Genomic DNA, 15,039 nt, shown 5'->3' with positions numbered 1-15,039 from the left:
ACAGCATGTGCCTGACAGGGCAGTGCAGGGAGTCTGCGGGTGACCACTGGGCCAGTGCGCAATGGCCATTCCTGACATTCTAGGTTGAAGAGAAAAATGAGCCTAAACTGCCCATTTATCCTGAGAGAGGTGGGCACTGATTCTCTACTCAGATATAGCATGTTGGGTTCGAATAGAATTCTCTCTCTTGATTACAGTCTTGAATCATCTGCTCTCCCACCGAATCAGGTTTTCCTTTAAACCAATCGCCCTTTGTCCCTCCCCTGTACTATTCTATTTTCTGCAGTGTCCCATTTCAAAAAGATCAGTTTGCAGGGCCAGACTGCTGAATAGGTGACAAGCACAAACTATGTGTAAGGGGGACTCAGGTTGTAACTAAACATGGCATGGGGTGAGCCTTCTCCCAGAGCATTGAGCCAGGGAGAACTCCTGAAAACCACTAGCCTACAGTTCTGTTTTTTTGTTTGTTTGTTTGTTTTTGGGTCACACCCGGCGATGCACAGGGGTTACTCCTGGCTCTTCACTCAGGAATTACCCCTGGCCGTGCTCAGGGGACCATATGGGATGCTGGGATTAGAACCGGGGTCGGCCGCATGCAAGGCAAACGCCCTACCCGCTGTGCTATCGCTCCAGCCCCACTAGCCTACAGTTCTGATTTTCTTCTGAAATTTAATCTGCCACCCGTCTTGTCACAATTTTTTTTTCTAACCCTCACCATTTTAACCCTCACTCTAATACCCTCCACCTCCACTGCAACACCCAGATCACTCTCCTTGGGCATAAAACATCATCTGAGGAAAATCTGAGACTGCGAACTGTGTCTCTGCCACTACATGTCTTCCTGTTTCATCCTTGTCACCTAGGCAAGGGATGGTCAATGTTCTGGGGTCTGAGTGATAGTACAGAAGGTAGGCCCTTGCCTGGCACATGGTCAACCTGGGTTTGATCTCTGTTGTTCCATATGGTGCCCTGAGCACTGCCAGGAGTGATTCCTGAGAGACAGAATAACACTTGAGCACCACCAGCTGTGGCCCCAAAAAGAAACAGAAACCAAACAAAAAAAGAACTGGACAATGTTTAAATGAATGCTACCCCCCCACAGCAGTGTTCAGGGCTGGCGTTTTTTGCTGTTTTGGGGCCACACCCAGTGATGCTCAGGGCTTACTGAGGAAGCACTCCTGAGCACTCCTGGCAGTGCTGGGGGAATCGAATGGGATGCCAGGTACAGGTTGGCCACGGCAAGGAACGTGCCTTAACCTCTGACTTTTTTTTTTTTTCAGTGAAGTAAACATTTTATTTAGGGTTCTTTTTTGAGGGAAGGTGGAGGGAGAGAGAAGAGTAAGAGTAATGCGTTCAAGAGAGAACGCGGGCTTCTTCAAGGGTGGAGAGAGCTCTACACACATCCTAGCACTAGACACGAAAAGCATGAAAGTACACATCTCAAGACGGGAGAAGCGGGCGGCACATGTGCTCGGGCACCGAATGTGCTCGGCCACATGGGCACAAGCAGCATATGGGCTCAGGCAGCATATGTGCCTCTGGCATTTTTTAAAATCAGGCACTTAGAGTGTTTTGGAATTACTGTTGATATTGATACCTTTGGGGATGACTTTGGGCATGTGCGACTTACCATTTGAACCATCTCCCCAGCCTGTAACATATTATTTTTACCTTGTGTTTGGCTTTGGGCCACCCTTGGCAGGTTTACTCCTGGTTGTATGTTCAGGGTCCACTCTTGGTGGTCCTCAGAGGACCATATGGGGTGCTGAAGATCAAGTGGGGGCAAATGCCTTAACCCCTGCACTGTCTCTCCAGCCCTCTCACTTATACGTTTTGTTAGTGGGAAGGCCCTCGGATGGGTTTCAACTGTAGGTAATGGCAATCTCCTTCTCACAAGCACACGCAAATAACGTAACTGCTGACTGCTGTTCCAGTTGAGCCCACTGCTAGAGGCACTGTACAAACGTTAATCAGGAGCCAATGGCTGGTCCCTTCCAATTCACACTCTGCTCCATCCCCCCCCAAAAGGCCGTCTTGATAGAAACATGAGCTGATGGATATGGAACAGAGCATAGCTTTTTGCCCTATACTTGCTTCACAGAGTACTTTCACATTTCCAAAGTACTGGAACACCATTTATTAAGCCTCACAACACCCCTGTGAGGTAGGTCTACTCCTTTATAGTAGAGAAACTGAGGCAGAGGGTGGTCAAATAAACCACTCTGAAGCTGTAGGGACGGCTGGTGGCGGGGTGGAGGGGCTGAACCTGAACCCTGAAGCCAGAGCTCTTCTTTCCATGTTCACCCATCAAAGGGCATTGCATGAGCATATCTTTTCAAAGAGAAGGAAACACAAAGGGAAGAACAGACAGCACAACAGCACTGCCAGGAAGAACCAACACACCCATGCGACAGAGAACATGCTGCAGAGAAGCTAGCACGAGACCTAGACTATGCATCTTTAATGGAACCCGGCAGTGCTCAGGGGTTACTCCTGGCTCTACACTCAGGGATCACTTCTGGCAATGTCCAGGGACTAGATGGGATGCCTGGATTGAATTTGGGTTTGCCATGTGCAAGGCAAGCACCCTCCCCTCTGTACTATGGCTCCCGGCTCAACCAGGCATCTTTTTGGTTTTGGGCCACACCCTGCTGTCCTTAGGGTTTACTCCTGGTTTTGTGCTCAGGGATCACTCTGGCAGTGCTCAGGTAACCGTAAGTGGTGTTGGGATTAAACTGTGTTGGCTACCACACGCAACTGACTCACCCCCTGAGCTTATCTTTCCAGCTCCTCACCAATGACTCTCCACAATAGTTTGGGAAAATGTCAAACTAGGAACCCACCCTAGGGGGCGACCTATACAAATGCCTGTAGGTTCCAAGTGGGAGGAAAGTTAGAAAGAGGAGAGTGGAGAAACAGAGCCTAATACAGTTAGTAGAAAAATTCACTTGAGGCTGGGTTACCTCTACCCTGCACAGCTTACTCTCCCTCCCCCAACCCCAGCCCCACTGGCCACTGGGGATAATCCCTAGGCACTAAACTGGGGACAGTCCCAGAGCACTGCTGGTTGATGCCCTAAAACATAAACAAATTCCAGAGGCTCGAGGTATAGCACAGGGGATAAGGTGCTTGCTTTGCACATGGCCAATCTGAGATTTGATCCCACCCAGCATCCCATATAGTCCCCCAAGCACCCCCAGGAGTGATTTCTGAGTGCAGAGCCAGGAGTAACCCCTGAACATCACCAGGTATGGCCCCAAAACAAAAACCAAATTCCAGTTTAATTTTGTTTTTTGTTTCTTGGGGCCATACCCAGTGGTACCTGTGCTCAGGCACGATTCCTATCTCTGTGCTCAGGAGTAAACCCTGACAGTGCTTAGGGAATCAAGGTACCCCTGTACTATCTCTCTCCAGTCCTCCAGTGTAATCCGAGACTAGAAATGATGTCTTGATCATTCACAGCAGAAAACCCAGTAACATCTGCAACAATAGTTGACACTTAGTATCTTTTTTTATTCCAAATAACCTGACCTTGCCTAGCTCCAGTACTACTAAGCCATATCCTATAGCATGTCTACTTTCTCACAAATTACACGGCCAGGCCAGCTACCAAGAGGCTCAAGTGGCATGTTACCTGGTGAACTACCTGTGCTAGGGACTGATTGCCGGAAACCAGTGTTTGAAAAAACAGTTGTCTCTTAACTGACTCTACCAAATTCTACCTTCTATGCTTTCTGCAGAAAGCATGCAAAGTAGCTTCTTTTTTTTTTCTTTTTTTGGGTCACACCTGGCAATGCACAGGGGTTACTCCTGCCTCTGCACTCAGGAATCACCCATAGCGGTGCTCAGGGGACCATATGGGATGCTGGGAATTGAACCCGGGTTGGCCGTGTGCAAGGCAAACACCCTACCCGCTGTGATATTGCTCCAGCCCTGCAAAGTAGCTTCTTCTTTAATACAGGATAAGTGAACTTGGTTCAAGATGCCACTTTGAAAGAAGAGACAAAAACCATTAACACCTGCACTGTAAAGTATACATCAGAGCGATTTATTATAGCTACTCCAAATTTTTAGTGATACAATGAACCACAGTTTAAAAAGTATCATTGTTATCACTGTTTATTTGACAATAATTGGTTTAGTCTACAAGTTTAAGGCAAACATACTAATGCATTTGCTGCTTTTCAGAAATCATACTTAGAAAGATTACAGAAAGTCTGTCCCAAAATGTCTAAGAAATATTCGTTAATTAAAAATAAGTCTGATTAAGATGCTCTCCCAGGATACATGAATGAACTGCGGTGGTATGCAATATTTTTTTAAAACAAAATAAAAAAAAATAATAGGAAAAGCAATCTTTCTCTTGTTTGAACAATGTATTTTGGAAAGAGTTAAACTTCAGAAATCACTTAAAGGTAAATAGATTGGCAGCCATAAGGAATACCATTCATAAAATAAACACAGTTACAGAGGCTACTGTAAAAAAGGAGGAGCTTTGGGCCCCGGAGGAGGAAGGCAGGACCGACGATGATGGATAGCGGGAGATGGTCCGGGCTCACTGACGAGGGAGAACGCTGTTCCCGGGGGCTGCAGCACTGCGGACAGCCCCACTCCCTTGTTACTCAGAAAGGAAAGGAGAGTAGATGCACTTTGTCAGCTGTTTGTTCCAGTGAGCAGTAAATGCCTAACATCATTAAGAAAACAAAAATGAAATCTGAAGGAAGGCAGCCCTTTGTAACCAGGGGGTGGAGTGTGGTTTATGTGTCTCCATTCAACACTGCCAGGCAGTTCTGTAGTAGCTGCAGATTACCCTAAAAAAAAAAAAAAAAAAAAGGAAAATAAATTGTGAAGTTTAAATTCACAAGGAAGAAATCATGTAGAAGAATCTTTCAGGAAAAATCCATTTTGTATTATTTTGGGGTTTGGGACCACACCTGGCGGGCTCAGGGAACCATTAGGGATCTCAGAGAACCTGGGTTGGCTGTATACAAGGCAAACGCCCTACCCACTATATGTTCCTGCCCCTCAAAAGCCACTTTTGTTTTGCGGCCACACCCGGTGATGCACAGGGGTTATCCCTGGCTCTACACTCAGAAACTATTCTGGGGGGTTCTCCAGGGACCACATGGATGCCAGGGATCAAAACCAGGTTGGCCATATGCAAGAAAGTGCCCTACCCACTGTATTATTGCTCCAGCAACACCCCCTCCCCAATTTATCTCAATTTAAAAAGACATAATAAGATTGTGAGGCTGAAGAGATAGTACAGTAGGTGAGGTATTTGTTTTGCATGTGACTAACTGAATTATATCCCCATCACAGCATAGGTTCCCTGAGCCTCATCAAGAGCGATCCCTAAACAAAGTTGGGTGTGGCCCAAATACCACCCCCAAGTATTTTTTTGTGTATATATTATATATATATACATACACACATATGTACACATACATGTATACACACATATACATACACAACACTTCAGTACATATTTACAGCAATTTTATTTTTGGGGTGACATCTGGCGATGCTCAGGGGTTACTCCTGGCTGTAGACTCAAGAATCACTTTTGGCGGTGCTCGGGGGACCATATGAGATGCTGGGAATCAAACCCAGGTTGGCCATGTGCAAGGCAAACGCCCTATCCGCTGTGCTATCGCTCCAGCCCAGTTTTTATTTTTTAAAAAAGTTAAAATTAGATACAGAAGTATTCCATAGGGCCAGAGATATACCTAAATGAACTGAGTACATGCCTTGCATGTGACAGGGCCCAGTTTCAGTTAATGGCATGGCACAGTTCCTAGGAAAACCACTAAGCTTTGAGCTGGGAGGAACCTTTAGGTATGATCCCCCCAAAATCCAGAAACGCAGGTCGGTAGGGCTGGAGTGCTAGTATTGTGGGTAGGGTGCTTGTCTGGAACATGGCCAATCTAGGTTTGATCTCCAGCATCCCATATGGTTCCCTGAGCCTGCCTGGTATGATCCCTGAACACAGAACCAGGAGTCAGCCCTGAGTATGGGGGTGTGGTCCAAAACCCAAACCCAGAAAGCCAAAAGGCAGTCCAGAGAGACAGACAGTATAAAGGCATGTGTCCTGCATGTGGCTGAGGCTGTGAATGGTTTCAATCACAGCTCTGCTCATGGTTCCCAAGTATGGCAGGAGTGGCCCCTGAACACAGAAACACATGTGGTCTCTGAACACTGCTGGGAGTGACCCCCTTCCCCCCAAAAAACAAACCAACAAACCAATAATTTCAAAAGGATATAAAAAGATATGCTGGTATCAACTTATCATAGAGCCCAGCAAACACTTTTTGAAGAGTTAAACAGTAAACTTTTCAGGCTCTGAGAAGCCTTTGGTCTCTGCCTTACTATAACAGTATAAATACAAAAGCAATTGACAGTAGAAAAGAACCTGCCTGTATCCATATTTACAGATTAAACTTTTATTTCATTAAACTATCATGTTAACAAGGGGCAGAGAGAGAAGGAATCTACCTTGCATGCAACTGATCCTGGCTGATGTTGCATATGGTCCCCTGCACTGTACCAGGAGTGCTTCCTGAGCACTGAGCCAGAAGTAAGCACTGCTGGGCATGGCCTAATTGCTACCCCCCTCATCATCACATAACAAAATATGAAATGTGCTTTTTACAGTTTTGTTTTGGGGGTTACAGCTAGTAGTGCTCAGGGCATACTCCTGGCTTTGTGCTCAAAGATCACTCCTGGATGGCTTGGAGAACCATATGGTGTGCCCAGGATTGAACCTGACAAGGCTATGTACAAGGCAAATGACCTACTCACTGTATTCTCACTCCAGACCATAATTTTTGGTTTTTGGGCTACACCCAGCAATGCGCAGTGCTTATTCCTGGCTCCATGCTCAGGTGACCATATGCCCAGGGACTGAACCAGTGTCAGCTGCATACAAGATAATACCTTGTCCCCTATATTATCTCTCTGGCCTCAGTTTATGATCTGTTTAGAAAGAGCAAAAGCAGAACCTTCTGTGATTCATAGCATGTACAACTGGGAACACATGCTTCTGTGTGGCATATGGTTCCCTCAAACCTCACTGCCATGTCAGTACACTATCCATCTGATGTGAAAAGGAAAAAAGTGAAAAAAAAAAGGGTGGGAAAGATAACTCATGAGGATGGAGTGCAAACTTCGCATGTAGGAGGCTTGAATTTAATACCCAGCACTGCATGTCCCCTGAGAACAGTTGTGGAGTAGCCTGAGTACTCCCACCAGGTGCGACCCCTAAATAAAGATTAAAAAAATACATATACAAAAAAGTGCAACAGTGAACACCAGAAAACCCACACGGGCTTAGTAAATTTTTGTTTTTTGTTCAACACCCAGCAGTGTTTAGGGCTTATGCCTAGTTCTGTCTGTCTCCCTTCCTCCCTCCCTTCCTTCCTTTATTTGGCTTTTTGGGTCACACCTGGCGAAGCTCAGGGGTTATTCCTGGCTCTGCACTCAGGAATTACTTCTGGCGGGGCTCAGGGAACGATATGGGATGCTAGGGATCGACCTGGGTCATCTGTGTACAAATGCCCTCCCCGCTGTATTATTGCTTCAGCCCCCTGGCTGTGTTCCGAGATCACTTCTGGCAGTGCTGGAGGATCATATGTGGTTCTAAAGATGTAGGCCTTAATTAACCTTTTATTTACTTTTTTTCCTCGTTTTTGTTCCTAGGCCACACTGGCAGTGCTCAGGGGTTACTCCTGGCTCTGCATTCAGGAATTATTCCTAGCAGTGTTTGGGGGCCCATATGGGATGCCGGGGATCAAACCTGAGTTAGTAGTATACAAATAAAGTGCCCTACTTGCTGTATTATCACTCTGGCCCATACTTACTTGCACTTAAAAGTCAACTTTTTTTTTTTTCTTTTTGGGTCACTCCTGGCATTGCACAGGGGTTACTCCTGGCTCACGCACTCCTGCTGGTGCTCGGGGTACCATATGGGATTCTGGGAATCGTAACCGGGTTGACCGCGTGCAAGGCAGGTCAACTTTTTAATGAGATGAGTGTTTGACAGAGCTGTACACCTATAAAACCTCCACCATGGCCAATATAAAAAATATTTCCAGGGGTCAAAAGATAGTTCAGGGTTGGAGCAATAGTACAGTGGGTAATGTGTTTGCCTTGCACGCAACTAACCCAGGTTCGATTCCCAGCATTCCATATGGTCCCCCGAGCACCTCCAGGACTAAATCCTGAGTGCATGAGCCAGGAGTAACCCCTGTGCATCCCCAGGTGAGACCCAAAAAAAAAAAAGAAAAGATAGTTCAATGAGCTGAGCACAAGCTTTGCAAGAGGGAAAATGAGGTTCTATTCTTGGCATGCACGGTCCCTTTCTGCAACACCAGGAGCAACCCCTGAGCAGAGCCCACAGTAGTCCCGGAACACTGCTGGGTGTGGCCCCAAAACAACAAAAATTTCTATCACCCCCAAAGTCTACTTGAGCCCCTTCTAATCCTTCCCTTTCTCCACTTGTCAACTTTCTTTCACTACAAATCAGATACTTCTCAATTGTTTTGTGTCTGGTATCTCACACTTAGGAAAATCCATTTGAGACTTATCCATGTTGTACAGATCATTACATCACATTCTGCTTATCCAACCAGTAGTTGATGGATATTTTGGCTATTTCTATTTTTATAACTCTTTTTTTTTTCTTTTTGGGTCACACCTGGGGATGCACAGGGGTTACTCCTGGCTCATGCACTCAGAAATTACTCCTGGCAGTGCTTGGGGGACCATATGGGATGCTGGGAATCGAACCTGGGTTGGCCGCGTGCAAGGCAAATGCCCTACCTGCTGTGCTGTCACTCCAGCCCCTATTTATGACTCTTAAGAATAAAACGGGGCTGGAGTGATAGCACCGAGGTTAGGGCATTTGCCTTGCACGTGGCTGATCTAGGTTCAATTCCTGGCATCCCATATGGTCCCCTGAGCACCGCCAGGGGTGATTCCTGAGTGCAGAGCCAGGAGTAACCCCTGTACATCACCACGTGTGACCCAAAAAGAAAAAAAAAAAGAATAAAACTGAACATCCAAAAATGTTTTCACTAATTTTTTTTTTGGGGGGGGGTGGTAATCAACTCTCTTTTTGTATTTTGGTGTTGCTCAGGGGTTACTCCTGGTTCTGCATTCAGGAAGTACTCAGGGGACTATAAAAGGGATGCTGGGAATCAAACCCAGGTCAGCCATGTGCAAGGCAAATGTCCTACCCACTGTACTATTGCTCTGTTCCTGGTAATCAATCTCTTAATGCAAACTTAAGATGATAACATGAGAAGAACATAACCACTTGGAACCAGAAAGATAGCTCAATGGGCAATAGCACACGCTTCGAATGCAGGAAGCTGGGGCTCAATCCCAAGCACTTCACACTCCCCTAGCACTACCGGAGTGATTCCCAAATACGGAGCTAAAAGCAGTTCCTAAGTATCACTGGGCATGTACCCCTGCCAAAAAAAATGTCCGTGGCTTGAAAGGAATAACTAGTCAAATAATCAAATTCTGTATGATCAAACCCAAGTTCACCCTTCCTTCCCAAATTTTGATGCATTAAACTAAAGCTGTGGATGCTAATATTTAATAGATATAAAGGTAACCTGCAATTACAATGAAAACATTTAACTTGGGGCTGGAGTGATAGCACAGTGGGTAGGGCGTTTGCCTTGCACGAGGCTGACCCGGGTTTGATTCTCAGCATCGCATATGGTCCCCTGAGCACGGCCAGGAGTAATTCCGAGTGCAAAGCCAGGAGTGACTCCTGAGCATCACTGGGTGTGACTCCCAAAGCAAAAAAAAAAAAAAACCAAAAACCAACCAAACAAAAAACCCCATTTAACCTGGGGCTGGGATATACTTCAATGGAAGAGTGATGGTACAGCTGGTAGGGTGCTTGCCTTGTATGTGACTAATCTGGGTTTGATCGCTGGCACCCCATGTGGTTGCCCGAGCCACGCCAAGAGTAAGGCCTGAGCACTGCTAAGTGTGGCCCAAAAGCCAAAAACAGAAAAACTAATAAGACAAAAAAGAAAACTTAACCCAAGATTTTCTACTTATGTGTTTTTGTCTGTTTGGGGGCCACACCCAGCGGTGCTCAGGGCTTGCTCCTGGCAGAGACTGGGGGCCATATGTAGTGCCAGGGATCAAATCCAGGTCAACCGCATGCAAGGCAAGTGCCCAATCCACTGTATAATTGCTCTGTAAAATTTACTTTTTTTTTTTTGCTTTTTGGGTCACACCTGGCAATGCACAGGGGTTAATCCTGGCTCTGCACTCAGGAATTACCCCTGGCAGTGCTCAGGGGACCATATGGGATGCTGGGAATCAAACCCGGGTCAGCCTCGTGCAAGGCAAACGCCCTACCCACTGTGCTATCGCTCTAGCCCCTATAATTTACTTATTTTAAGGGGAAATGGTGTGACAGTGCTTGCGGACTCCTCCTAGCTTGGCTCTGGGAGGCCATGCAGTTGTCAAGTACCCATAGAGACATTATGAATACTATTTAAGCTTGAATAAGATTATTTTCTTTAGGTTTTGTTTTAGGGGGTGAGGGGCCACACTTGGTGATGCTCAAGGACTTACAAGGAATTAATTACTCCTGGCTCTACGCTCAAGGATCACTCCTTGTGGTACTCAGGGGACCATATGGGATGTCAGAAATCAAACCCAAGTTGACTGCATGCAAGGCAAGCATCCTACCCACTGTGTTACTGCTCTGACCTTGAACAGATGATTTTTAAAATTAGCTTCGATCCTAAGAATCTCTTACTTTTTGACTCTGGGCCATACCCAGTGATATGGGGATAGACTCAGGGTCAATTTCTTGCATGTCAAGCGCCTTATCCACTACCACTCCAATTCAGAATCTCTATTTTTATTTTTACTTATTTTATTTATTTATTTTTGGGTCATGCCTGGAGATGCACAGGGGTTACTCCTGGCTCTGCACTCAGGAATTACCCCTGGCGGTGCTCAGGGAACCATATGGAATGCTAGGAATCAAACCCAGCTCGACCTCGTGCAAGGCAAATGCCCTAGCTGCTGTGCTATCGCTCCAGCCCCAGAATCTCTATTTTCAAAATTGCTATAAGGTTGCTTCAAATTTATCTTTCATAAACTACAGGAAAAAAAGGGGGGGCGCTTAACTAAAAGCAAAAAAAAAAAAATGGGGATAGTACAGCAGGTAGTACAGCCTTGCATGCTGCCAACCCAGGTTTGATCCCTAGCATCCCATATGGTTCCCCAAGCACCACCAGGTGTAATTCCTGAGTGCAGAGCCAGAAGTCAGGCCCGAGAATGTCCAGGTGTGGCCCCAAAACAAAACAAACAACTCGTCCAAAAAATCAAAGTAAAAAAATATTATAAAACAAGTGAAAAGAGAATGTATATTATATGTATATACATACATATATGTATGTATGTCTGTATGTATGTATGCATGTATATAATATTATACATGCATACATACATACAGACATACATACACATATACACACACATATATATGTAATATGCAGTGCTGGGGACCGAACCCTCATACACACAAGGCAAGAACTGTACAACTGAGGAACATCACAGTTCCAAACCCAAGTTTTGCTTTTTGTTACTGGGTCACACTCAGAGACACCCAGGGGTATTTCAGGCTCTGCACTCAAGAAATACTCCTAGCAGTGTATGGGGGGCCATAGAAGATGCTGGAGATCAAATCCTGGTCAGACACATGCAAGGCAACCGTGCTATCTCTCCAGTAAAACCAAGTATTTTGTTTATCCATTTTGGCACCACACCCTGCAGTGCACAGGGAACACTGCAGTGCTAGGCACCAAACCCAGGGCTCCCGTATGCACTAGCCCTTTGTGCTATCTCCCTGGTTACACACTGTTTCCCCTAAATTTTTGGGTAACACTCAGAGTTCCCAGGGGATCCTATATGGTGCTAGGAATGGAATTCTGACTGGCCCCACATAAGGAAAGTGCCTTATCTGCTACAGTATCACCTTGGCTCTTTTTTTGTTTTGATTTGGGGGCTACATCTGGCAGTGCTCAGGGCTTATTCCTGGCTCTGCACTGAAATATTACTCCTGGTCAGCTTTGGGGACCATTTGGGGTGTCAGGGATTGAACCCAAGTTAGCTGTGTGCAAAGCAAATGAGCTACCCACTGTATTATTTCTCCAGCCCATCTGGCACATTGAAGTACAATTATCTTGTAAAATTTGAATCGAATTCAGGAACAGTTCTAATTGTATCTTCATAGAAAGCAACAGACATGGGGGGGGGGCTGGAGAGTTAGCATAGCGGGTAGGGCATTTGCCTTGCATGCAGCCAACCCAGGTTCGATTCCCAGCATTCCATATGGTCCCCCGAGCACTGCCAGGAGTAATTCCTGACTGCATGAGCCAGAAGAAACCCCTGTGCATCGCTGGGTGTGACCCAAAAAGAAAAAAAAAAGCAACAGACATTGGGACTGGAAAAGATAGTACAGTGGTTAGGGCATTTTGTCTTGCATGTGGTCAACCTGGGTTCAGTCCTGGCATCCCATCCCGTGGCACTGCAGGAGTAACACTTGGCGATGCACAGGGGCAATTCCTGGCTCTGTACTCAGGAATTACTCCTGGCAGTGGTCGGGGGACCATATGGGATGCTGGAGAGTGAAACCAGGTTGACTGCAAGTCAAATGCCCTACCTGCTGTACTATCACTCCAGTCCCCCAATTATAATTTCATAATCAACTAACTCCTAAAGTATAAACTAAAATGAAGTATCTTTAATGATACTACCTTTGCATGCTTCAGTTCTAGCTCTGCCAGTTCCACTAAATTTTTTCTGAATGCAGCAACTCTTCTTGTCTTAAAATCTATAAGTTCTGAAAAAGAAATTGGAAGTACATATTTAATTTACAAAACAGTATAAATCATATATTTATGAATCATATTTATTTGTTCATAGCAAAAGTTAATATTTCGTTTATATTAATTTAATATAAAAAGGTTAATATTTTGTTTGCTTTGTACCTTGTTTTGCAGATTCAGATATTTTTTCAAATTTCTGACAACATAATTGTTGGGAAGTCTCAGCCTGTAGAACATCTTTATTTTTTGCTCTTGCTTTATCCAGTGCTTTATTAGCATTTTCATAATCCACTAGTGACCTAGATCTTCGATAGAGGAGATCCTATAAACAATGTTTCACAGTAAGATATGCTGCACATTCCCAGCAGTTACACCCCAGAAGCAACCCCCACCCCCACAATCAAGATCAGAGCGAACACGGTGACTACAACATGACACTTAACCTTTCTAGTACGCTCTGTTCTCCTCAGTACAGGTAAAAATATCTTCATACATGCTCTCTACTGAGTCACACCCCCAGACCCTTAAATAAATTTTGTAGAAATATTTACTTGAAGTAGAAAAGAGCTTATTGGAAAGTAGAAGAGAAAGGAAAAGGAATTCCCAATAGGGGGAAACTTAATTCAACTTTTATAGACATAGTTTACTCATTAATTCAAAGTACACAATTCAATGGTGATAGTATCCTTAACTTGGTATCCCCACAATCAGTTTTTTTTGCCATACCCAGCAGTGTTCAGGGGACCATAGGCAGTGTCAGGGATTGTATCAGGGCTATCCATGAGAAAGAAAGGCACCTCAACCTCTGTACATTTTTTATTTTTGGGGCCATACACAGTGGTGCTCAGGGTTTACTCCTGGTTCTATGCTCAGAGATTACTGATGGAGATACTTACGGTTACAAATGGGGTGCCTGGGATTTAACCCAGGTTGGCCACGTGCAAGGGAAATGTCAGCTCTCTAGACTCCAAGAATAAATCATTTTAAAAATAATCTTAAGTGTAACAATCTCAAAATAAATGGTTTTATTTATTTAGTGGTGTGGACCCAAGGCCTCACACATCCCAGGCAACTGCTCTCAGATTGCTTTTTTGTTAAATTAGCCCATTTAAAAAAATAAAACAAGGGGCTGGAGTGATAGCACAGCGGGTATGGCGTTTGCTTTGCACGCGGCCAACCCGGGTTCGATTCCCAGCATCCCATATGGTCCCCCAAGCACCGCCAGGAGTGGTTCCTGAGTGCATGAGCCAGGAGTGACCCCTGTGCATCGCCGAGTGTGACCCAAAAACCAAAAAATAAAATAAAATAAAATAAAAAAATAAAACAAAACAATAAAGGTACCTTAGCAGCTTGAGATTCTCTTAAGTAATATTTTAAAAGGTCAGAAAGTTTGAGGTCCTCATCAGCAGACACTCGTGCTTCTATTTTCTGGGAAAAAAAAAAGGGAGGGGGAATTGGGTAATTACTCAGCATTTATAATTACAACAGTATCCATTCCTATTGAGATGGGTAGTCAGGTAGTAGAGCCCCTTATAGCAGTAAATTTCAGGGAGTCACTAAAACCAAGAAATGTTTGGGGGGACAAGAAAACAGTCTAAAAGGAATATACTATTCCCAGCTGAGGATAAAGGCCAGGATCCATCCTAAAAAGACCACAGGTCTTCTGGACAGTCAAGCCCCTAGAAATGACTCTGTGCCCAAAGACTGAGAGGCAGCCTAGAGAACAGTAATTCTGTATTTATTTTTTGGGGTATTGGAGCCATACCAGGCAATACCAGCTCTGTGTTCAGGAGTGACCTCTGGTGGAGCTAGTGGGGATCATCTGTGGTGCTGGGGTAAAACTAAGGTTGGTGGGCCACAAGCTAAGAGCCTTAATCCCTGTACTATCTCTCTGATCCTCTCATATTTTCTTAGAACTATTTTATTTCACTATTTTCTCTGGAAATTATTTTCTGCAATGAAAAACAAGAAGCCTGGAACCTGTGAAGATTACGATTAACTTTCCTTTTCCTGCAAAGCATAACTTTTAATGACACTACCTTCACACGCTTCAGTTCTACCTCTGCCAGCTCTACTACATTTTACTGAATGCAGCAACTCTTCTGGCCTTAAAATCTGTAAGGTTTTAAGATTCAGACAGAAAACCACAAAGGCTGAAAATTGGGAT

The 15,039-nt window shown here is 44.9% G+C and overlaps 1 protein-coding gene and 1 non-coding gene across 3 annotated transcripts in view; one reads left to right on the top strand and one right to left on the bottom strand.

The window, feature by feature from the left end:
• Positions 1 to 4,027: 4,027 nt before the first annotated feature.
• SNX6 (sorting nexin 6) overlaps positions 4,028 to 15,039 on the bottom strand; it is a 60,071-nt gene continuing 49,059 nt past the window's right edge. For both annotated transcript variants that reach the window (XM_055132630.1, XM_055132629.1), the window contains 4 exons: positions 14,214 to 14,300; positions 13,035 to 13,194; positions 12,801 to 12,886; positions 4,028 to 4,811 (listed from right to left, as the gene is read on the bottom strand). In XM_055132630.1, the coding sequence (XP_054988605.1) occupies positions 4,758 to 4,811; positions 12,801 to 12,886; positions 13,035 to 13,194; positions 14,214 to 14,300 (387 nt within the window). In that variant the 3' untranslated portion in view covers positions 4,028 to 4,757. The remainder of the gene's footprint in view (positions 4,812 to 12,800; positions 12,887 to 13,034; positions 13,195 to 14,213; positions 14,301 to 15,039) is intronic.
• LOC129404105 (small nucleolar RNA U13) lies at positions 6,999 to 7,102 on the top strand. Its single transcript, XR_008629694.1, has one exon. It is a non-coding gene; the product is annotated as a small nucleolar RNA U13 (small nucleolar RNA).

Source organism: Sorex araneus, chromosome 3 (genome assembly GCF_027595985.1).
Source record: "Sorex araneus isolate mSorAra2 chromosome 3, mSorAra2.pri, whole genome shotgun sequence".
Classification (NCBI taxonomy): domain Eukaryota; kingdom Metazoa; phylum Chordata; class Mammalia; order Eulipotyphla; family Soricidae; genus Sorex; species Sorex araneus.
Note: the sequence above shows the minus strand (reverse complement) of the source record. Positions and strands in the feature narration are given on the sequence as shown.